Source organism: Myotis nattereri (genome assembly GCF_964212035.1).
Source record: "Myotis nattereri genome assembly, chromosome: 2".
In the NCBI taxonomy this organism is placed as follows: Eukaryota; Metazoa; Chordata; class Mammalia; order Chiroptera; family Vespertilionidae; genus Myotis; species Myotis nattereri.
Window position 1 is genome coordinate 141,713,739 of NC_138076.1, and position 24,997 is coordinate 141,738,735.

Genomic DNA, 24,997 nt, shown 5'->3' on the forward strand with positions numbered 1-24,997 from the left:
ATTGAAGTAAATTGAATCAGTTAATGTAATTTTCTCTTAGTCACTCAGCTGAAAACCAGGGAAGCCAACCAGAGACCTGGATTGATTCTAATGTCTGGTGTGCTAACTGCCATCTATCTATACTAATAATAGAGGGATATGCAAATTGTCCAGGACACCATCACAATAACAGTAACTACCTAACAGCAGGCTGCATGGGGGCACCAAGGCTGGCAGTGGGGGTTAGTGAGGGACAACCAAACGACTGGACAGCAGGCCGCATGGGACAACCAGGCCGGCAGAGGGAAGAAGTTGGGGGTGACCAGGCCGGCAGGGGGGGCAATGAGGGGTGACCAGGCTGGCAGGCAGCGGGGCAGTCAGGCTGGTATGGGGGCAGTTGGGGGTGACCAAGCCGGCAGAGGGGGGCAGTAAGGGGCAATCAGGCCAGCGGGCGTAGTGGGGGGACCATTAGGGGCGATCAGGGAGGCAGGTGAACAGTTAGGAGCCAGCAATCCCAGACTGTGAGAGGGATGTCCAATTACCGGTTTAGGCCCAATCCTGGGGATGGGTCTAAACCAGCAGTCGGACATCCCCCAAGGGGTCCCCAATTGGAGAGGGTGCAGGCTGTGCTGAGAGGACCCCCCCATGCATGAATTTCATGCACTGGGCTTCTAGCGTATTTCTAAAAAGCACGTGGTACTTCTTGAGTTACATATTTTAAGGAGGATAGTATTTTATATTTAATCTCTTTTTGAAGATATTGACTTACTCTATACAAACAGCTTATAAGACTTATTTATACTTATTAAAATAAAAAAATTGTCTACTTACAGTGACTTGATATTAATTGTTAGTGGAGACATAAAGAGCTTAAAAATATTTTTAAGGTCAAATCTGCTTTTAGGCTATTTCTATTATTCTACTTAATTGGCATCAATAAAGATTTATCAAGCAAAATATCTCAATAGAAGATATTGCAAATTACTATATGGCTTTGAAAACTTTTCCATAGAAATAATAGTATAAATCAAAGGTTTCCAGTTGACTGATTTATCAGTAAAATGATCCATGCCAATAAAACTGTAACTGGTTACTTTAAAAACATAATAAATAAGTATACATGTGGGTATATAATATATGTAAACATGTCTCCATCCTTACACTTATATACATATATATCAATAAGTGGTTTAATTTTTCCTTTAATATAATAACATGCTGACACATTTTATACAGGGGGGAAAACTAGAGCCACTTTTCAGAATCCCTTGAGTTTGGTCTCTTAAAAGTATTTCTAAAAATAATGATAACATTTACTGTTTTTGCATGCCAATAATATTATCAAAGCAAAAAGCTGAGCCAAGGTATATAGATGTGTGCCATTTTGATTCAATAATAAGAACATGATATCTCTGAACTAATATGGAGGTTAGATGAGTAATCAATAGAAAAATGTGTGTAGGTATTTATTTGTATTATAAATTTCTTCTGCAGTTGTCTATAAGCTTTTCTGAACAAGATGTAGTTTTGCCCTAATAAATGACTTTCATAAGAGAGAAGGTGTATTAAGCATGAAGTATCCAGAGTTTTTATTATATCCAGATAATAAATTGTATTTGACTTTTATTAATCCCCAATTTTAAAAAGATAGGTAAATTCTTATAATCAGAGGACAAAAGTAGTCCTGAGAGGTATTAGTTATGCTCAACTGCGACTGTATCTCCAATAAAGTTTAACAAAGGCATACTTTCAATAATATCATAGGATGAAGGTAATGCATTTTACTTTTCTCTAACAATTCCTTTCTTGAGCTTATAAGTATTTGATTCAGTACATGGAACATCACAGAACTAGGTAAAGAATGGCTGACCAAACGAATACAAGAATCTGAATGAATAGAGAAGCTTACTCTCAAAGTATATATTTCAGGTATGTGTTTGTTCTGGTATTCATTTTCCACTTCTCACCCTTTGCATCACCACTGTCCCAATTCAAACCACAACCATCACTTACCTGCTCGACAGCAAGAATACCTGTCAAACTTATGCACCTTCAAACCATTCTATTTTTTTTCTTTATTGATTAAGGTATTACATATGTGTCCTTATCCCCCCCTACCCCCCACTCATGCCCTCATGCCCCTGTTGTCTGTGTCCATTGGTTAGGCTTATATGCATGCATACAAGTCCTTTGGTTGATCTCTCTCCCTTATCCCCATCCTCCCCTACCTTCCCTCTGAGGTTTGATGGTCTGATAGATGCTCCTCTGTCTCTGGATCTGTTTTTGTTCATCAGTTTATGTTGTTCATTATATTCCACAAATGAGTGAGATCATGTGGTATTTATCTTTCTCTGACTGGCTTATTTTGCTTAGCATAATGCTCTCCAGTTCCATCCATGGTAAGAATTCCTTCTTTTTTATCACAGCATACCATTCTACAAACAGTAGCTGGGAAATCTTTTTATAAGAAAAACTTCATCATCACTCCCTCACTTAAGACTTTTCAATAGATTCCCATTTTAATAGGAATAAAAATAATTTAAATTCCTAAATATGGCCTAAAAGTCCCTCAGTAATCTGGTCAGTACTTATTCTCCATTCTGGTTCTATTCGCTTTATATCTTTGTTCATTACCTTCCTTGTATTCATTTCATAAAGGCACTAAAATCTATTTTCTGTCTCAAGACCCTTCTTGACTATTCCTCTCTCATTTTAAAATATGACTTGGTACTTACTCCTTGGATCGCTCACTTGTTGCTAATTAGAGAGGCCTTTCCTGACTATGCCACCTGCAGTAGGTTTCCTGGTGCCCTCACTCTCTCTGACACCTCTTCTCATCTATTTTAGAACTTAGAACTACTTGGGCATGCACATTAGCTACATCAGTGATCACAACTGTTTATTTTCTGCTCTCCTACAGATCAAAAATTGATGGAGACAAAGGCTATTTCTATTTTGTTTACCATTTTATAGTCAGTATCGCATGTGATTGGCGATCAATAAGTACTCGTTGAATAAATTTATTCTTATTAGTCATTCAACACAACTATGTTTGCCTGATATTTCCAAAACTTATTTACTGTTGACTGCAACTTAGTACATGTTTTGTCAAATTGTACTTGGTATATTTTAAGGAAATACTAGTCCATGTTCATGCACAGAGGTAGTGACTTAAAAAGCGACAGCAGGTTTTGAAAAATATAAATACAAATTTCCACTACCTTTACCTTTCAGCCTTATAGCAATTATTTAGTTATAAAGTCATAATTGTTATATATAGTATACATAAATTACCTTTTGTTAGAATGGATTGTGAGCCCTTGAGTACACTGGCGCTTTCTCTCTCTTTTATTTATCTTTGTCTTTCAAGATCAAACAGAGTGCCTAATACACAGCAGATGCTCAGATAATGTTTGTGAATAAATAAATAAATTTATTCTATGATAGACTACTATTATTTATCAGGCTTTGTTAATAAATGTGATGCACAAAGATAGAGAAAGTATAAAGTTAACATAACTTTGTAAATTACTATGTGATTTTACCATAGTTTGATCTGTCTATAAAAATGCTGCCTCACTCCAAATACATAACTTAAGATTACATGTTAAATTTTTTCCTGACATAAAAATCTTAAAGGTCTCAAAAACTTTATTATATATTTAAGAAGACAAATGTATAGCCTATACAATCACCTTAAAAACCCAAGAAAATATACATAATAAGTCCAATTTACTGTGTAGTTTCTCCATACACAATTTGTGTTCATTGATTTTAATACTGAATTTTAATATCTTATATACCTATATTGAACCCTTTATAACTATTTGTGCAACTCTTTGTTTTTGTCAGTTTTAAATCTTGTCAAATTATGTTTTAATCTTTTTTGACCAGTTTGTATCACTTATATTTACTTTAGGCACCCTTTCCCCATTTTTGAGCCAAGAAATTCCTATTTTTTAATTCTAGTAGAAACATTAAGCTACCTGTTGCCTAAGATAAAAGAAATCCTCCCAGAAAGTTTTACTTCAGTGACTTGCACTGTGTTGAAGAAAGGATTAAGCTTTTTAAAATCCCTTCTGGACCTATTTAGGACGTGAAGATTTAGAACATAAGCTGCTTTGTTATAGCTCTAAGATAAGCTTTAAATATGCAGTAATTTTCCATGCAGCATGTAACCAACTCCCCCACATGCAAAGTTGCTAAATTCTTAACAGAAGTAGTCTCTAGAGAACTAGTATGTCTCACTTTATATAACTGTTTTCCTAAAATTTAAATTATGTTTTTAAAATTACATTCTTTTCTGTAAAATTTGAATAAGCACCTTTCATAGGCAAGGCATCATCACAGCCACTAGGATTAAGAAAACATACCACCCTACCATAGAGCAGGAGAGGCAGTACATTAAATAAATCAAGGCATCACAGTATAATGCACATTTTGATGGGGGAAGTACAGTTATTTCAAGAAACCCATCACAACAGGACCTCATCCAGTTTAAGGGTCAAGGAGGCATATTTAGGCTAATTCTTGCAAGGTCTCAAAAAGTTTTTATATGCTTCACAAACAGGGTAGAAAGTTCCAAGCAGAATATAAACAGAATATATAAAGTACTTGTGAAGAATTGGAAGATGTTCAGGGTAGGTGAAATATGAAATATGCCATCTGACAAAAAAGCAAGGTCTGGAACAGTGTCTAGCACATGATTGGTAATCAATAAATATTTATTGACTAAATGAAGCTGAAAAAGAGAGACTGTGTCAAGCTAAGGTGTTTGTATTTCATCCTAAAGGCAATATGAGATACAGGTATGGAGATATATGTTGTTGGGCAACTGCACTAGCTGCAGTGTGCAGAGTGAGGTGAAGTAGTGTAAGATGAAGAGCAGGAAGGCTTTAGGAGTTTCAGGTCATGATTCAGGGAGGAGATGAGGGATGTTGATAGTAGGATCAGGGAAAGGGGAGAACAGATCCAAGAGATAGTCAAGGGGTAGAATCAATTTGACAATTTCTTAAGTGAGGCGAGGAGGATTTATATGTGACATGTACTTGTAGATTTCTGACTATAAGAAAGGTGCCATTTACTGAGGCAAGAAACAGTGATGGCAAAGCAGGTGTGAGAGAGAAGATGACAATTTCAAATTTGTAGATGTCAAGTTAAAGCTGACACACAGACATCCAAAGGTAATTAAATGGAATTCTCTCTTCGGCAACTGTATGTACAGATCTGTAACTCAAGAGATGAGCCTAGATTGAAGAGATAGATTTGACAGTTGGCAACACATAAATGACAAAGCTAGAGCACTAGATGATTTTGTAGAAAATTTTAGATAGGATGGAGAGAATCATAAGATAAAAAAATCATAATGGAAGAGAGTTTAGGACCGGGTCCAAAGAAATACCAACATTTAACAAATGGATACAAACAAGTGAACCTACAAGAGAAATTTTAAAAGAGATTTCAAAGAAGCAGAAGAAAAACTAGGAATGTGGATGTCATGAACATTAGAAAAAAATGTTTCAAGTAGGAAGGAATAGGCATTAAGTATCAAATGCTGTTACCATGTCAAATGCAATAAGAATTTTAAGTGTTTTACTGAATTTAATGTCATATAAGTCATTATTGATCCTGAAGGGAACAATTTTGGTGGAGTGGTGAGAAGAGTAGCAACATTCCAGTGGTCTGAGTGTGACTTGCTACTGAAGACATTGAAAAATTCCATAAAAATGTCCCAGAATTGCCCTAACTGGTTTGGCTCAGTGGATAGAGCGTTGGCCTGCGGACTGAAAGGTCCCAGGTTTGATTCCAGTCAAGGGCATGTACCTTGGTTGCGGGCACATCCCCAGTGGGAGGTGTGCAGGAGGCAGCTGATCGATGTTTCTCTCTCATTGATGTTTCTAACTCTCTCTCTTTCTCCCTCCCTCTCTGTAAAAAAATCAATAAGATATATTAAAAATTTTTTTCCCCAAAATTAATCTGGAAATGGGAAGAGAGATGATAGGCATTCAGAATTTAGGTAAAGAGGTGAGCATACTGAATGCTATTGAAAAGAGTTGGAATGTGCATAAGAGGAATTTATGTAAAAAAGGAATAAGATATTAATATAGAGCTTTTTTTTCAGTTATAGGCAATATTTCCATCAGGAGCTTATCACGGGTGGTGGCAGAGAAAATGATTGCATCATTGTTTAGAATTGTTGCTGCATAGTAATAATGAAAAACACCAACTTTCAGTCATTGTCTTACTGTTTTAAAATTTTCTACAAAAGTGTACATTTTTACTGCCCTTACCTCCCAGATGAGTTGCTCCCCCTAAACCCACTACTTTGTACTTTGATTTTATTTTTTATATAGATCTAGATTTTCATACTACTTACTGGGTTTATTTTGCTTGAGGTCAGATATAAATGCATTAACCAATCACTCATCCCCACCTTCACCAAATCAAGTGAAGAGAAATGTGTATATAACTATAGAAGCTAATTCTTTAAGGTCAGTTTAAAAATTATTTCACAGTGAAAGCCCCTCTTAAATTCTGAGATTTGGACTACATTAATACCAAATATTCATTATAAAAAAAAGTCACTGAGTAAAAGCAGCTTTTATCCAATTAGTAAATAAAGGACTAATGTATTCGATGCAAAATGGCAATATTTCTAACTATACCTTTAGGAGGGTGATCTGGACCATTTAGGGCTCCCTGGATGGCAGCCTGGGCAGCAGAATTCTGGGCCTTCAGCATTTCAATGGTTTCTCTTAGTTCTATGAGTTCAGACTCCTGTGAAACAAACAGTTTAGAAGATTTAATCCCTAGAAAGAAAATTAAACTGTCCCTGTTGTTCAAAATTCACCATCCAATGGGTTTGATTTTATGTCGTGCTAATGCCCTGGGAGACATGGCTATTTGGCTCACCTTGTCAAGTTGTATTTGACAACTTACTACTTAGTTAAATGTAAAGGAGAATTTAAAAATTTTCTTGGTTATTTTCTTATAAATACGATCTGAATAGTCCTTATTCTTTTCAAAGGGTGGCACCAGAGCTGAACAGTACAACATAAAGCATGATATCACATTGCTTATTTTATACCAAACGTATTCATTCAATCTGTGGTCAAATTGCATAGTTAAATATCAGTATGTTCTGGTGCACCATATTACATTCACTGTCAACTAGAAATACCACGTTTTTGTCAAATAAGTGGTTTTAGATTTTGCCTCCTGTATTTAGCACTTGGGGGATGGATTCTTTATATTCAAGTATAAAAGATGGAACTCATCCATAACACATTCCTATTAAAATGCAATCTTATTAAATTATTCTGACATATCAAGATCACTTTAAATTTTGATACTTTTCATCCAATAAAATTCCTTATATGGAGACCAAATTTCACCAAGCTAAAAAACATAGGAATTTTTAAAAAGTGAATAAAAATGCATGTATTAGAGAGTCCTTATAAATAGTTAAATTACAAAAAAAGTTTAAAAAAAATTTTTTATAAAACATCTATTTTTCATTGAACTAAGGTAATTCTAAGATATGCCCCAAGGAAAATCCCTGGATAAATTTAATCTTTCACATTTGTTTAAGTAAATTCATTTTACCAGATATGATACACCATGAGAAAGATAACAAAGAAAAAAAAGAATGAGAGTGCTTTTTCAGCACAGGCAGTATTTCCATCTGGAGCTCAAAAACAAGAAGTATCCTTCTTGGCAGTGATGGCAACCCTAAAAATTAGAATTCCTGTCAGCCTCTTAGAGGGAGGATTCCTTGATGATATATTTGTCATTCATCATTTTCTCTAGCATCTCTGTCAGAATCAGGCTTGGGTTCTTCATCCCAAGGTGAATAGTTTATCCCTACTCAAGGTTTTCCAGAGTATACATAAAAGGTAGGATTATGACAACTGCCTTTGAAGGAAACTGCTACACCCATGGGAATGTCAGTGATGATTCTAACCTTACACACTTACAAAAAAAGATAGACAATGCTAATTGAAATGAGATCCAGGTTTGGAATAGATACCTGGTGCCTCCTATATCTATTTTCATTAGATATCTGACATATTCTTAACAGATGACAGATTAAAAAAAACAACCATTTATAGACCTCTAATAGCTTAAAAGTCAAAGAATGTCATAATGAAAAATCAATACAACCTCCTGGATTTGTAGAGGGATCTTCCAACACTTGACTGTAATTTCATTTGTATTTGTTTATCAAAAAGAAAAAGATCATGTTTGTGGAAAGTTTCCAATGTCATACACAAAATTCAGGTCCAATTTATCATAATTTCTCAGTCTCTCCAAGTTCTGTCTATATTCTGTCCTTGCCCAACAAGTAACAGAATGTTTACCAAAATGTAATTTACTTTTCTGTAAAATAAATCTTCGAAGAGATAAAATGTTTACTTAAAATTCATTCTGCATTCAGAAATTTATCCACAAAAAGATATCTATGGTGCATATTTAATGAATCACATAATTCAAATAGTGATGTTATAACCATGCATTAAATGTCAATAGAAATCAGATTTTCATTCTTGAATTTAGAATCAATAGTGCTTGTATTGTGAATTAAAAATCTGCTAGAACATTGGTTTTAGGTTTAAATATGAAAAATAGAAATGGGATCTTATGCAAATGTCTAAACATTTTTGCTTAATTTTATGAGTTAGCTGACTTATTCCAATGTCAATTTTTTTTTTATTTATGTATTTATTTATTTATTTTTATTGCTTAAAGTATTACATAGGGTATTACATATGTGTCCTTTTTTTTTGAAAAAATTAGAAGTAGAATGTTCAGGACATGTTGCTTTTTTAGAAAATTGTGTTTAATATGAGATAGAAGAATAGTCACTTTCTAATATTAAGTATCTTTTTTCTTGATTTTTAAAATATATATTTATGTTGAGAGTATTACAGGTGTCCACCCTTTCCTCCATTTCCCTCCTCCACCCGCTCCCACCCTGCCCCAGGCCTTCACCACCCTATTGTCTGTGTCCATGGGTAATGTGTATATGCATACAAATGTTTTGGTTAATCTCTCACGCACTTTTCTTCCCTCCCCTCTGAGTTTTGTCAGTCTTTTCCATATTTCCATGCCTCTGCTTCTATATTATTCATCAACTTATTTTGTTCATTAGGTTCCTTGTTTGTTTATTTTTAGATTCAATTGTTGATAGATATGTATTTATTGCCATTTTATTGTTCATATTTTTATCTTCTTGTCCCCTTCTTCTTAAAGAACACCCTTTAACATTTCATGTAATACTGGTTTGGTGGTGAACACCGTTAGCTTTTTCTTGTCTGTGAAGCTCTTTATCTGACCTTCTATTCTAAATGATAGTTTTGCTGGATAGAGTATCTTGTTTACAATAGCACATATTAGTAGACTAGTTGTTATGCAGTGTGACACAATAAACCCAAAGGAAGAATAACTAGGTAAGGACTATTCTTTATATAACTTGGGAAAATCACATCTGTGAAAATATTAGTTTACCAAATTCATATTAGTAAATTTTTAGGATAGCTTTATAAGTATAAATAAGCACTTATTTCATCCTTTTTAATTAAATATATAATGAAGTTCTACATTGAAAATCTTTTCTAGCCTGAACTAGTTCTCTCTCCATATGTGCAAAAATTCCTTCCTTCTTTCTTATTTCAGTAGAGACCCATTTAGACTTCACTCCAACTAGAGCCATATTTCTCTTTCCATATGATTTCCCATCTTTGCTTTAAATATCCTTCCTCACTTTTAAAGGCCAAGTGGTATTTTAAAACCTGAGAATCAAAAAAAAAAATCATTTATCTACAATGAACCATTCAAGATCATGATGCCCCAAAACCCGCTGACTATGTAAGACTCCAGTTTTCCATTAGAATTTCTTGTGTAAAAGAAGCTGGGTAGAGTCAGTGCCTCTCCTGTTTTATATGTAGCTCTGAGGCTAAATTATGGAAGCCAGACGTGAAATGCTTCAAAAAAATGATAAAACATTATGTTATAACACTAGCCTTGCTTAATGTTCCCACCTAATGTCCTTACCATACCTGACCTCTTTGTAAATCTCTCCTGGTCACAGGCTTGTGGAGTATCCCACAAGCTTGGCAACAAATCTCCCATCAACCAACTTGACAACTTCTAGGCTAGGATCTTAAAAATTTCTACTAAACCTGTCTTTCACTTCCTCACATTGACACTCCGTTAGTATCACACTATCAAGATGGAGTTCTTTTGAATATATCACACTCCCCCACCCCTTTATATGTGGCTTAAAATCATGAATTTTTCTACTGAAAGAACCTGGCTAGCCCTGGTTCTAACTAAATAAACAAAATTCACCAAATCTCAGTAAAGTAACTGGAATCAATAAATAGCTTACGGATTCAAACCATTCTATGTCATAAAGGGCTAGTGAATATATTTTATGACCCTAGTAATAAAATTTTAAAAACACTTCAAGATAAAAAAAAAAGTATTTTAACCTGAACTTGTAGGAGTTAACATCAAGACCCATTTTAACTACTAAATTTTTCGCGTCTACATGATCTATTTCCAGAGACTTCGCTTCGGATTTTCGCATTGTTAAGGTTTAAGTTTCTATTTGTCTAGTCGCCGTGAAAAAGTGGTTCACAGAGGTGTAAGGAAGAACAAACCCTAGACGTTCTAGTTACCATAAGGATCAATATCTGAGCTCCATCACTCTGACCTTCGAATGAGACTAACTTAGCCCCCCTTAATATTTGTTCTATTTATCCCTGGAACGACAGCTATAGGGAACTGACTTGAAAGTCTTCTGATTATGCGGAGAGCTTTAATAATTTCACAAGGATTTAGCGGTAGTTCTGTAAAAACATAGATTTGTAAATCATAAAAATATAGATTTGCAGAATCCGTGCTGTCGTGTTGACTTGAGTTTCAGCCTTTCTCAACTGGCATGCTATACGAAAATAAAGCTCCAAACAATAATTCGACTGCCATTTTTTTCAAATCTGACAAAAATGGTACATAGCTATACCCATCCAGATACAGAGAAAAGAAGTCATTCCATCTCATAAACATCTCAGGGCATTTGGTCTTACTTCTCTGAAAGAATCTTAGAATTTGTAATCCAGGTAAATCCTTGATCAAACTATGACACTATCACAATATGTTGAGCCTTACTTTCAGGGCAATTCCTAAAGATAATTTCACACACCAGCTAGCATTGTTAACAAATACCCTACCATTGGACTTGCAATTATATAACATGTGGTCTTCCAGTGGCTACAGGTTATGTTGTTAAACTATTGGGAAATACTGCTAAGTTGATTTTCACTAACTTTTATCACATTAGTCCACTGTCAAAACCCTTTGAATGGCTCCTTATTCCCAAAAGACCAGATTCTTATATACTTTCCTAGCCTTAGTTCATTTTCCTCCACATTCCTACTTTTTTCCTTAATGTCTCCAATAATTTCCCTCGTGGCTGCTCATGCTCATGGTGCTCCTTCCTCTACGACACCCAGTCCTCCATTTCCTTGGGTTAATTTTTTCATCCTCCCAGAACCTGACAAGGGTTCCCTGCCACTTCGGCTCTGAAACCCGCATGAAGGTGCAAAGGTCCCCTGTAAGAACGCTCAGGTTTCTATTCTGTTGTATTCTAACTGTCTCCCAAACATTCTGCCTCCTGAATTATTCATGCATGTGCTTTTCTTTCTTACCAGGATATAAGTCTCTAAAAGCAGTGTTCAGGCACCTAACAGGAAAAGCAAGAAAATCAGTCTGATTTGGCTTTTGGAAACAAGGAATGATTTTAGGACACTATTGAAGGGAGTGATTTAGGTCCACACAGGGAACTAAAATTTTGATATAGTTTTCAGACTATTAATGACAGCTGGTTGTGAAAATCATACTTTAGAGCCATAATAAGCGAGAACACTTGGCCTTGAATCCTAGTTTAATCTCTCTATTAAGTATGGAACCATGAGCATGTAACCACCTTGGCCTTTGGCCTTTTGTTTTTAAATTGGAAGAGAGAGAGAGAGAGAGAGAGAGAGAGAGAGAGAGAGAGAGAGAGAGAGAGAGAGAGAGAGAGAGGGAGAGAGAGAAGGAGAGAGAAAGGGAGAAAGAAACTTTAATTTGTTGTTCCACTTATTTATGCATTCATTGGTTGATTCTTGTATGTGTCCTGACTGAAGATAGAACCAGAAACCTTGGTATATTGGGCAACATTCTAACCAACTGAGCTACCTGGCCAGGACCGGCCTTTTATTCTTTATATATTAGCATCCTACCTTGCTACCCAATGTGCTCATTCTCACTTTTAAATTTTTCAGTGGTGCTTATCTTCACCTAAAATCCCATGTTTTAACTATAGTTTTATTTAGTGTGTTACCTACTAGAATAAAAATCTATTTTACATTATAACCACTGATAAAATGGGATGTAAATAGTGTGTGTGTGCACACACACACACACACACACACACATACATACTGAGTTCTTAGAAGCTAGAACAGTTCCTCATATAGAGTAGAAATTCAGTACAACTGGGGTGAATGACTAAATGGACACTGAACACACCATAGAACACCAGGAACTCTGCTCTGAATTCTCTAATCTTTTCCTCAGGATTGTTGGGTCACCAGAGAGCAATAGACCCTTTTATCTCAGCTCCCTGAAGAAATGGCTTTACTGAAATGTGATTAAATGTTATGCCCTCAGCTTTTAGAGAAATGCCTATTTGAACAGTGATTTTGTCTTTTGTTATTCCATGACCTCAATTTGAAAAACTTTACAATACATTTGTTCTTGAATTCAGTGCCACCAAGTTTATCTCCTCGATCTAAATTATGTTCTGCTCAGAGAATGAGAACTAAACTTGCCCAGCAGTCTTGCTTGTGCCTTCGTGTCCCTGATGTTCACTTCAGTTCAGTGCTTGGGGCAGTAATTATACAGGCTCGGGCATCTTGTTAGATGCATCCCTCCTCTGGATTTCACTAGATTCTGTCACCGAATTGTGCTACAGCATATTGCAATCAATTTTATCAAAGAATATCAAAACCACTTGGAAATAGGCAAGTTATAAATCTCAGATTACTAACATGGTTACTAACATGTGTGTGTACAGCTTTCAATTAGAGAAGAGCCATCAGTTAAAATAATGGCAAGGGCAATTTCACACATTACTGTATCTTCTGAGAAAACTTAATAGATTTACTTTATCCTTACTTTAAGGATAATGGGTGCATAAATTATAAAATCCCTTGTTTTGTGGAGATATATTTTAAAATATCCAGGCATTAGTCATAGGCATTATAAATTAACAGACCAGCATATTTTCCCCCAATTTCTATGAGATATTTACTTACAAATAAAAAAGAGTAGAAAGAAATATGGGGGCAAAAATATATTAATTTGAACTTCTTCAAGATTTCCAGCAATATGCCTAGCATATGACCAATGGTGAGTTTGTTTCTCCTACATTTTTTAAAAGGGAAAAAGCAGCCCTAACCGGTTTGGCTCTATGGATAGAGCGTCGGCCTGCAGACTCAAGGGTCCCAGGTTCGATTCCAGCCAAGGGCATGTACCTTGGTTGCGGACACATCCCCAGTAGGGGGTATGCAAGAAGCAACTGATCGATGTTTCTAACTCTCTATCCTTCTCCCTCCTCTCTGTAAAAAGTCAATAAAATATATTTTAAAAAAATAAAAATAAAAGGGAAAAAGCAGAGAAATGTAAAAGAAGGTAACCTTTGTTGACTGTCCACTGCGTGTGACATTATTATAGTATCTCACTTACTCCTCCTAATTCTTCTGACTCCTAGTTGTTTAAGCCCCAATTTAAAATGATGGCTGTGAGGGTCAGAAAAGGAAGCTTCCACTGAGATTCACACCCAAGCCTCTTGGGCTCTGAGGTTTCCATTCTTTCCCATCCGGGTGTCCTAAAAGGCCCTCGTAATTATGTTTGCTGACTTCTTAGGTTACACAGTGAAGAGGTAAAGGGTAACCCCCATCCAAAAAAGATTAAGACACCATTTTTGTCTTAAAAGGACTTTGTTATCTTCCCTTGCAGAACAGGTTTGACAGGGATGGACAGAGTTCTCTTTCATGGGCAGGAGAAAGCTACGAAATAGGAGAAAGGAAGATAAGGGCAAATAGAATAAAGTTTGCTAATTATAGCAGGCAATTATAGGACTATTTGATTTTCTCTTTTGGTTTAATTGGGCTCTTCATTCCGTGTGTGTGCGTGTGTGTGTGTGTGTTTTAACTTTACTATAACACACTTTATAGGACTAAAGACAAAATAGAAGGCATCCCTGCAGATAGACATAGTGATTCTGGAACTATCCAAAACCTTTTAGATTATTAATCTCTTTGAGCATTAGATAAAAACTGTAGACATCTGCTTACATTATACACACATGCAGTTTTAAAAAACATTTTCATACAATTTGAGAAACTTCATGTATCTCTGACACCCACCCATCTGGACTCCGGTTAGGGCCACCACGCTAATGGCAGAGGTAAGTTACTGGTCATCAAATAGAAAGTGTCTAGGCTGTTCCTAGGAAGCATGTAAATGTTGATCCTTCTGCTTTTGTGAACAAAATTCTGTGTTTCTTCCTTTTTAGTATTCCTTTTTCTAATTCATAAAATCCTTCATGGTTATTTTTTAAGTTTTTGGTATATTTAATTTTACTTAAAAGACAGCATCCCCAGGTGCCAACTAGCCTTTTTTTACTAAAAAAAAATTACACAAGATTGTCCCTTGTCCCATAGGAGCTGTAACCTAAATCCCTTAGAATCCTAACACCTGTTCCAGGCCTTCTTTGTGTGTATCTCAGCCACAGGCCTTCTGCATGGCATTTGTGAAAATTCTTGTCAGAGTGCAATTTTATCAACTGCATTACAAATTGTGCCTAAAATAGTCTAACTCTCCTCCTCTACATTTATTTCTCTTTCTTAATAGCTGAAATAGTTAATAATAATAGTTGTAACTTAATAGTTACAGTCAGAGTTAAAACAATAGATCACCTAGAAAGAACTGCATGTGTGTGCATATGTGTGTGTGTTCCAATATGGATTAATCTGAATCCTAAATCCTTAAGTGAAAATATGAAAAGGCTTTACCTTGTCATTGCTCCAATTTATCACAGGATGGATGTTCTGCAGTATTTTTTTTTTTTTAAGGAGCAACATCTCAGGTAATAGGTTTAAACATCCTATGCAACTTGACGTCTTATTGTAAGCCCCAGTGGCAATCCCTGGACATACCTTTTGTTCCGCTGTCATGGTAAGACTTTGCAGTCGGCCAGTCATATTCCCTAAACTCTTTTCAAAAGCTGCCACAAGGTGAGCCTGTGAACAAAACGGAAGGAACACATGTTCAATGTCAGGACCCTATGTGGATGGATGACAATGCTTCACTCTACAACATGCTTCATTTCAGGCATTCTGACTCCTGAAGCACCACGGCCATCATAGTTGGCTTCCGATGGCCCCTCTCCATTAACACAAATCTCCACCTATCGTGTTAACATCTTCAGCTTAAAAACAGGGTTTCAGTCCCTTGACATTTCATGTGAGTTCACCTTCTGAAGGCATTTTGCAAATAACGACATCTTCTACCTCGCCCATCGTGGAGGATTTGACACGTCAAATACTGAATAGAGTTCTTAGTTGCCAAGTTTTTAGACTGAAAGCCCAGGCGGAGGTCAATGGACAAATGACCTTCATTTTTGTACCTGAGTGATGACCTTTGAAGATATTGTTAGCTCCTCGATTATAATGACACTCTCCTTCCAGTGTCAGGCATGTGCTGACAGCTATACCATTATCTTTCCTTTGTCTACTTACAAAGAATTGAATCGAAAAGAGTTGTCTTGACTTTCCAAATTCTTTTCAATAAAAGGGCTTTTATTTCTACTTTTTCCTTTCAACTAAGGAAGAGCGGGTAGGCCAGCCAGAAGTAATAATCAGTTCTATTTTATTTGACATTAAGTTTTGGTAGCTTTGCGGTTTTATTTTAAATCTCAGAGAATGATACCTATTACAGCAGATAACCAGAAGTCGTATGATTAAGTGTTTGACAATCTTATTATAGCTCTAAAATAGGCCAGTTTTTATTCACACGCCATTTTGCAACAGCTTGACCCACAAAATATTAAGCATGAGGAGGTGCTGCAATCTTCACTGTGGCGTGAGGCAGAACTCCAGGCATGTTATCTCAAACTGATCAATTTTATAGTATGTCCACTTAAAGCAGTGGTTCTCAACCTTCCTAATGCTGAGACCCTTTAATACAGTTCCTCATGTTGTGGTGACCCCCAACCATAAAATTATTCTTGTTGCTACTTCATAACTGTAATTTTGCTACTGTTATGGATCGTAATGTAAATATCTGATATGCAAGATGTATTTTCATTGTTACAAATTGAACATAATTAAAGCATAGTGATTAATAACAAAAACAATATGTAATTATATATGTGTTTTCCTATGGTCTTAGGCGACCCCTGTGAAAGGGTCATTCGACCCCCAAAGGGGTTGCGACCCACAGGTTGGGAACCGCTGACTTAAAGGGATACAACCTACATCTATAATAAACTATGTGTGCGAGGACATTTAGCAATCCTTGCCTAAGATTAATTTTTTGAGGGAAGGAAGTGAGAGGACTCTCAACACATCACCTGGTAACTCCAGCAGAGCTGAAAAGCTGAGGTACCTATTATCAAATCGATCATAGGAGTTCCAAGAATTAGGGCACTACAAGTTTATTCCAGCATTAGTAAGAGCTAGACTTTTATTCCATTATTGGCAACAGCTAGATTGCACAAGTCCCTTCCATTAGCATCATGATACAAAGGTATCTTTGTTCCGAGCTCTAAATTTATCCTGGGCAGCCTTTCTTTTCCTGATGCTGTAATAGAGAGAGAAAGATAACTTGGGGAGGGCACGCCTATTCATCTTCAGCCCATCAGTATGATTCTTTATTCTTTTCTGATCCCCTCCTCTTAGAGCCCCCCTTCCCCTTCTCTCAAACCCACATATTTGGAGAATTATACTAAAAGTTTGTTAAGAGACTTAATGGGATAAACAACACTTTTTTTAAAAAAAAATTGACTTCAGACAGAGGAGGGGAAAGAGACAGAGGGAGAAAAACATCAATGTGAAAGAGAAACATCCACCAGTTGCCTCTCACATGCACCCCAACCCTTATCAAACCAGACACCTTTTGGTGTACGGGACTATGCTCCCACCAGCTGAGCCACACAGGCCAGGGCAGGGTAAATAACACTTTTTAAAACAGGAGTATTATCTTATAGTTTAAAATGTTTTCAATGGCAGGGAACGTCATTACATCAGACTTAGTACCCTCAGAAGTTAACATAAGGTCATGTCCCACTTTTTTCTATTCTTAACCTTTTTTAAATTGTAAAGATATGTATAAAGTGAACAAAAATGAAGATGTGAGGCTCACTGGTTTATCACATAGTAAGCACTCATGCACTGACTAGTCCAATCAAGAGCTAGGACAGCTGAAGGTCCTAGAAGTCCTCCCCTGCCCCTCCCCCACTCCCGTCCCCTCTCCTTTCCCCAGAGATAACTGTTGTAACATTTGTAGTAATTATTTCTTGCTTCTCTTTATAGTGTTACTACACAAGCTTATAGCCCTAAAACTGTGTTTTAGCTTTGCCTATTTTGAAAACACTCAAGTAGAATCAAATGGCAGGATTTTTGTGTGTGACTGCTTTCCTTAACATTGTGTTTTTCAGATTCATCCATGTGGTGTGTAGGAGTTAGATTATGCTGAACGCATTGCTCTCTGTAATTTGTAATACCTTTGTCCATGATAACCATCTGTGCTGATTTCAGTTTAGACTGTTGGAAATAATCTGTGACCCTGAAATGGGTTACTGCATCATAAAACTAATATTGCTTGTTTTATTTTAAAATATTGAAAATTCTGGCAAAATACCTTTGTTAACATTTACTAAAAGAAATGCAAGATTCTACTTAATATTGCAAAGTTTTAATTCTCCCTAAGAATTGTAAGTTTGAATTTTTGGACTGTGAGTCCTTACATATATAAACTTGAACTGAATTCCTTTACTTTGTGCATATTTTATCAGTTCAACAGGTGTTAAAAATATGACAAAGAAAGCAAGGCTATGAAGGATATGCTGTACAAATATATTGCTTATATGTTGGAGCTGTGAGTAAATAAATATAAAATATTCACCATAAGAATGTTCAGTTTTCAATCTTTGGAAAATTTCTCTTCATTAATTATTCACAAGAAAACTGGTTACAAAAGAACATTTTGAGTCATATTGTTCTCAATGAAAATATGTTAAAAGTATGTTAGTGAAATATTGCTTTAAATTTATATGGCTTTGGCTTAATGTATCAGGTCAATTTTGTTACTTTGAATGTATAGAAGATTAAATTTCTTACCAATTGGATTAATAAAAAGGGAGTACATGAAGTAAATAGGGGAAACCATTTCTACCAGGGATGATCTTTTTTTCACCTTAATGGAGAGAATATAGAAAATAAAACTGATTAAATTACAGGACAATATATTTTGTCTGAAAAAGTTTATAAAATGATGACTTTTTTTAAATTGTGGATTTTTAGGAGGGTTGTTAATCATAGTTTACTTGGTTCTGGCTTTTCTCTTAGCAGTTGCAAAATTTTCAAGCCAGAGTAAAATTTTCTCAATATGATGATGAATGTGCCCCAACTCGTGTTTGGTGGAGTCTGTCAAGGTAATAAATTAGACAAGACTAACTATTAGTTAAGGGAAGGAGATAACACCTACTACTACCTTTAGTTTGGAAAAGCACACAACATAATCAGAATAGACATGTAAAGAGAATTATTGTGCTACCAAATAATGAGAAGAAATATCATTATGAAAACTGCGTGCATTGCATTTGTTCATTTAGAATTCAGTGACAGTCTGTCAACCAAATAAAAGTACCTTATACACATATTAATATGAGGATGAATGGACAGATACATATGACTTTACCTTTGAAAATCCATTGTTATATGAGCTGAAAATGATTCTGAAACTATCATAAATAAGGTTTCACATTTTTTTTTTACTATATATAATTGGCCCTTCACTGTTTGTCATAGTTGATATGTGCAAAATAGTTTTCTCTTAAAGAAGATGTAGGAAAGCAACAGTAACTGGCAGGATATACAAAACTATTAAATAGAGCAAAGAAATAGGACACAATTCCAAAACAAAATAATACCCAAGAGATTTTTATGTAAAAGACTTACATGTTGAAAGGCAAAAGAAAGTACGTTCAGTATTATCTGTGAAAAATGGTAGTAATAACTAGCATTAGTGCTTATTTCCAAATTCTCTAAGGGCTGAGATGTGTAAAGACAATATATTAAAACACAAACAGATGCATCCCACCTGACTTGGCTGCATGAAGGGGTGGGCGCGAGGCGAGAGGGCCCCTGGCTGACTGTATGATGTGACCACACGTCCGCAGTTGCCTTTGCTTCTGGGGCTCCTGTTTTCTTTCTGTTCCTTGGTGGGGTATTGATTCAGGGAAGGCCAAGCAATAGCTCTTGTCAACAAGCCGGCTCTGCCTTCTACAGACATCCTAGTAGATTAGCTTTACAAAGAGTCTTGCCAGGGCTTTATTGCAGCTCTGTTCAGAGAACTTCTCAAGTGGGCGGGGAGGTCAGTGCATAGTCTACTGAATGGAGGTTAGACTCTGCCAGTCAAAGGAGAGGTGAGCTCATAGGATCCCTTTCTGCCTGACCACCGCCCCTTTTAACAAAGGGGCAAAAAGCATTTTACTAAGGAGCAAGTTTCAAGTAAAGGAGTAAGATTCAAGTTTAAATGTTAAAACAGGGATTATTATGTGGACTCCACATAAATGTCGTCATACCTGGTCCAAACAGGTGATACATCAATTATAAAACATACCCCAAAAATGAAGGAAAAAACGTTTACTTGTAGCCTGAATAAACTAATAAATAAAAGGCTTATATCTACCTCCAAATAGGAACTTCACAAGATTAAAAAAAGAAGACTTGGACTTATGTTGAGGAAATACTACATAGGAATATTTTATTCAGTTTTATGATTAATTCCTGGGCATGTATATTAAAAATATATGTATATATTATTTACATCAATGGATATTAATTCAGGGGCACCTAAGTAAAACATTCTGAATGAAATTTAAATGTAGTAGTTTTGCTTAGAACTGATAAAAAATTAAGTATTAACTTAATTCTTTCATAATTCATTATGGACTATGGGAATCTAAAATGTCATTTTAATAAAGCAAACATTAAAGTTCAACATGACTTGTGTAAAAAGGCAACCTGTGAATAATTCAGATTTCTAAATGTATAAAGATTACATCCTTAAAAATACAAATTGACATGAATATGCAAACTCCATTATTTTCATTATAATGATCCATTAAAATGTTCAAAATAGAACTGACATTAAAGTTATTTTATAAATATTTACATATGCATCCATTTATACAAGTTCTTGGCTACTAAAATATTTACCCTTAAAGTGATTTTTTAAATAAACTTCTTGTAGAGTAGGAGATAATGAATATCTTCATTACCTTAATTTTTTCACTTTCATCTTTTCTTTTGTCATTTCAGCAATAAAAGTATATGATGGTAAAAAGCTCTAATAATCCATATCACCACAAAATAAAGAAGCAATAAATGGTAAAATAAGGTTGAAATACCTAAGAAATTAAAAACTAGACATCACTTTCAAAAACTATGACAGTTCTTTTGTGTTTTATTTTATTTTTAAATTTTGTGTTTTATTTTATTTTTTAATTTGAAATACTTATAGGTTCACAAAAAGCCGCAAAGAGAGTATTGAGAGGACCCATGTACCCTTTACCCAGTTTCCCACACTGGGTTACATCTTACCTAATTATGGGTGATATCAAAACCAGAATTCAGTATTGGTACAAATATGTAGATTCACATAAGAAATGAGTACCTCATTGAAATACTTTTACAGTTACAGCCACCCACCTCTCAGGAAGAAAGGTGACCACATCCCTGACAACCATTAAGTTGCTGTTCATTTCTGGAATTGTGCCTTTCTAGAATGTCATACAGATGGAATTACATATCATGTGACCTTTTGAAAGGCTGCTTTTCCACTCAGCTTAGAGTGAACTTGGAGATATCCACCCAAGTTGTGAGTAGCAATGGTTCATTTCTTTTTACTGCTGAGCAGTAGTCCATGGTATGGATACATCAGTTTGTTTATCCATTGACCTATTAAGAGACATTTTATTGTTTCCATTTTTTCCACGATTAAAAAATAAGGCTGCTATTCACAGTTTGTTTGTTTCTTTGTTTGTTTAGTAGCTCTGAGGTGATTTGAAAAGATTTCTAAAATCTAATCTAATAAAAAGAGGAACATGCAAATTGCTATGCCCCAAGCAAAGCCCACCAGTCAATCAGAGCAACTGTATGCAAATTAACCCAACCAGGATGGCGGCTGGCAGCCACAGAGCTGGAGCAAGCAGGAGGCTTGGTTGCCCCAGCCATGGAGGAAGCCAAGCTTCCTGCCTGCCCTGGCCGGCTGTAGCCTCCACTCAAGGCAACAAAGTTTCAATTATAGAAGGTAAATAAATTCAAGATACCTGCTTCCAGCCAGCCTCCACTGGGAGCTGGGGTGGCTAGGGGCCGTGGCCAGCCTGCAAACAGCCATCAGCCCCGCACCCAGACTGGCCAGGCACCCCAGCAGGGACCCCCACCCTGAAGAGGCTGTGGCCAGCCTTAAAATGGCCCTCAGCCCCTCACCCAGCCTGGCCAGGCACCCCAGCAGGGACCCTCACTCTGAAGGGGCTGTGGCCAGCCTGCAAACAGCCATCAGCCCTTCACCCAGGCTGGCCAGGCACCCCAGCAGGATCTACCTCCCTGAAGGGGCTGTGGCCAGCCTGAAAACGGCCCTCAGCCCCTCAACCAGGCTGGCCAGGCACCCCAGCGGGAATCCCACCCTGATCGGGGACACCCTTCAGGGAAAACCAGCTGGCCCCCACACATGCTCCAGGCCTCTATCTAATCTAATAAAAGAGAAACATGCAAATTGACCACACCTTCGCTATGCCTCAGGCCATGCCCACCAGCCAATCAGAGCGACTGTATGCAAATTAACCCAACCAGGATGGCGACTGGCAGCCACAGAGCTGGAGCAAGCAGGAGGCTTGGTTGCCCCTGGCAATGGAGGAAGCCAAGCTTCCCGCCTGCCCTGGCTGGCTGTAGCCTCCACTCAAGGCAACAAAGTTTTAATTATAGAAGATAAATAAATCCCAGATACCTGCTTCCAGCCAGCTTCCACAGGGTGGTTGGGTGGCTGGGGGCTGTGGCCAGCCTGCAAACAGCCATCAGTCCCTCACTCAGGATGGCCACATCCTCATGGGGTGAGGGTCCCCACTGGGGGGCTTGGCCAGCCTGCAAACAGCCATCAGCCCCTCACCCAGACTGGCCAGGCACCCCAGCCACACAACCCCACCCTGAAGGGCGTGTGGCCAGTCTGAAAACGGCCCTCAGCCCCTCACCCAGGCTGGCCAGGTACCCCAGAGGGGACCCCCACCCTGAAGGGGCTGTGGCCAGCCTGCAAACAGCCATCAGCCCCTCACCCAGGCTAGCCAGGCACCCCAGCAGGACCCCCACCTGATCCGGGACACCCTTCAGGGAAAACCAGCCAGCCCTCACCTGTGCACCAGGACTCTATCCTATATAATAAAAGGGTAATATGCAAATTGACCCTAACAGCAGAACAACTGGGAATGACTGGTCACTATGACACACACTGACCACCAGGGGGCAGACACACAATGCAGGAGCTGCCCTCTGGTGGTCAGTGCACTCCCACAGGGGGAACTCTGTTCAGCCACAAGCCAGGCTGATGGCTGCCAGTACAGCGGTGGTGGTGGGAGCTTCTCCTGCCTTCTCAGCAGCGCTAAGGATATCCGACTGCAGCTTTGGCCTGCTTCCTGCTGGCAAGTGAACATCCCCCAAGGGCTCCCGGGCTGCCAGAGGGATGTCTGACTGCCAGCTTGGGCCTGACCACCCAGGGAGCGGGCCTTAGCCAGCAGGTGGACATCCTCCAAGGGGTCCCAGACTGCGAGAGGGCACAGGCTGGGCTGTGGGACCCCCCCCCCCCCCGAGTGCACAAATTTTTGTGCACCGGGCCTCTAGTGCATTATAAAGTAAAAAAAAGATCATGCAAAATAGGATATATTTTAAGCACACATATATGTGCAAATTGCACTACTAGTGATAACATAGATATACATTAGAGAAACTGGAAATATTTGCACTTTGTCTCTAAGACTAGACTTTTAAAACAAAATCATCTATTTGGCACCATTTCCTCTAATTCAGCTTATTACTTTTTAAAAAAACTATCACCTCCCAGGGAAAGACTACAGATATCTTTTCCCCTTATTACTTCTTCCTCCATGCCAGTTAGTGCCACAGGTACACTGGATACCTGCTTATACACCCTATGTATATCAGTGCTTTATACATGAAAATGGTGAGTTTATACTTTTCCACTACAGGAACCAATTTTTACCCTTTGATGGTAATACCAACACCCAGCTGAGAATACATACTACACAGTCATAAAACCATTGTGAAAATAGTGTGATGTGCATGATTGGAGCAGAAGTGGCTGACATTGTTTTAAAATGTTTGCTCCATTTTGGAACAATGGTGAAGATTTGATCCCCCAGGACCGTCCCCTCATGTTAGAATTAGGTTCCATGCGTGTGTGTGTGTGTGTCCCCATGTGTATGTGTGTGTGTGTGTGTGTGTGTGTGTGTGTGTGTGTGTGTAGTAAGCCTTTGCAAGAGGGTTTTGTATATTTGTGTTAATGGGTATATCTATAATAATAAAAGCATAATATGCTAATTAGACCAGATAGCCAAAAGACTGTCCAGACGACCTTTTGGACTAACCTGGGGCTGCGAGGGCCAAGCCCCTTGCATGAATCGTGTATGGGGCCTCTAGTAAAAAAATAATGTTGAAAGGAAACACAAGAAAACAATAATCATGAATGGGATGAGAATCTCAGAGGAAAAAAAAACAAATAAATCCTTTTTATTTAAAAAAATTTTAATTTTAGTTTTTTGTGTTATTTTTTCGTTTTAAAGAATAATTTACTGATTTTTAGAGAAAGAGGTAGGTAGAGGGGAGAGAGAAACGTCGATGTGAGAGAACAACATCGATCAGCTACCTCCTGCATGCCGCCCACCGGGAATGGAGCTGCCTGCAACCTGTGCAAGTGCCCTGACTGGGAGCCGAACCAGCAAGCTCCTGGTGCACAGGAAGATGCCCAACCAACTGAGCTACGCCAACCAGGGCTAGTTTTTCTTTTTAATAAAATAAACATATATTATTTTTTTAAATATGTTTTTTATCCTTACCTGAGGACATATTTATTGATTTTAGAGAAAAGGGAAGAATGAGAGGGAGACACAGAGAGAGGGAGACACAGAGAGAGAGAGAGAGAGAGAGAGAGAGAGAGAGAGAGAGAGAGAGAGAGAGAGAGAGAGAGACTTATGTGAAAAGCATTGACTGGTTGCCTCCTGTAGGAGCCCTGACCAGGTATCAAACCCACAACCTTGCCATGTACAGAACAATGCTCCAATCTGCTGAGCAATACTGGTCAGGGGAAGCATGTATTCCTTTTTAAATGGAAATAGCTTCAAAATTACTGTGCAAAAGCCCAAATTCCACAATGTATAGCAGCCACTTGTTACTGCAATATCTGAGTATATAAGTCTACAAAGAGAGATTTAAAGATAAAATAAAACCCTGAGTAATCATTCAAAACAACTGGATGCATCTTGACTATCCAATGCACAGGGTCTATCATGAAGCATTCCTTGTCGCAGATAACCAGAACCCGGAGTACTTTGGCATTTTCATTGTAATATGTCCTCTGGGTATAAATTCAGGTACTGAGACAGGAGTGTTTTATACCA

At 37.5% G+C, this 24,997-nt stretch overlaps 1 protein-coding gene across 1 annotated transcript in view; it reads right to left on the minus strand.

The window, feature by feature from the left end:
* NAV3 (neuron navigator 3) overlaps nucleotides 1-24,997 on the minus strand; it is a 350,115-nt gene that overhangs the window by 38,994 nt on the left and 286,124 nt on the right. Inside the window, exons 23-24 of the mRNA XM_081083380.1 lie at nucleotides 15,246-15,329; nucleotides 6,645-6,756 (exon numbers count right to left, since the gene is read on the minus strand). Of these exons, the coding sequence (XP_080939506.1) occupies nucleotides 6,645-6,756; nucleotides 15,246-15,329 (196 nt within the window). The remainder of the gene's footprint in view (nucleotides 1-6,644; nucleotides 6,757-15,245; nucleotides 15,330-24,997) is intronic.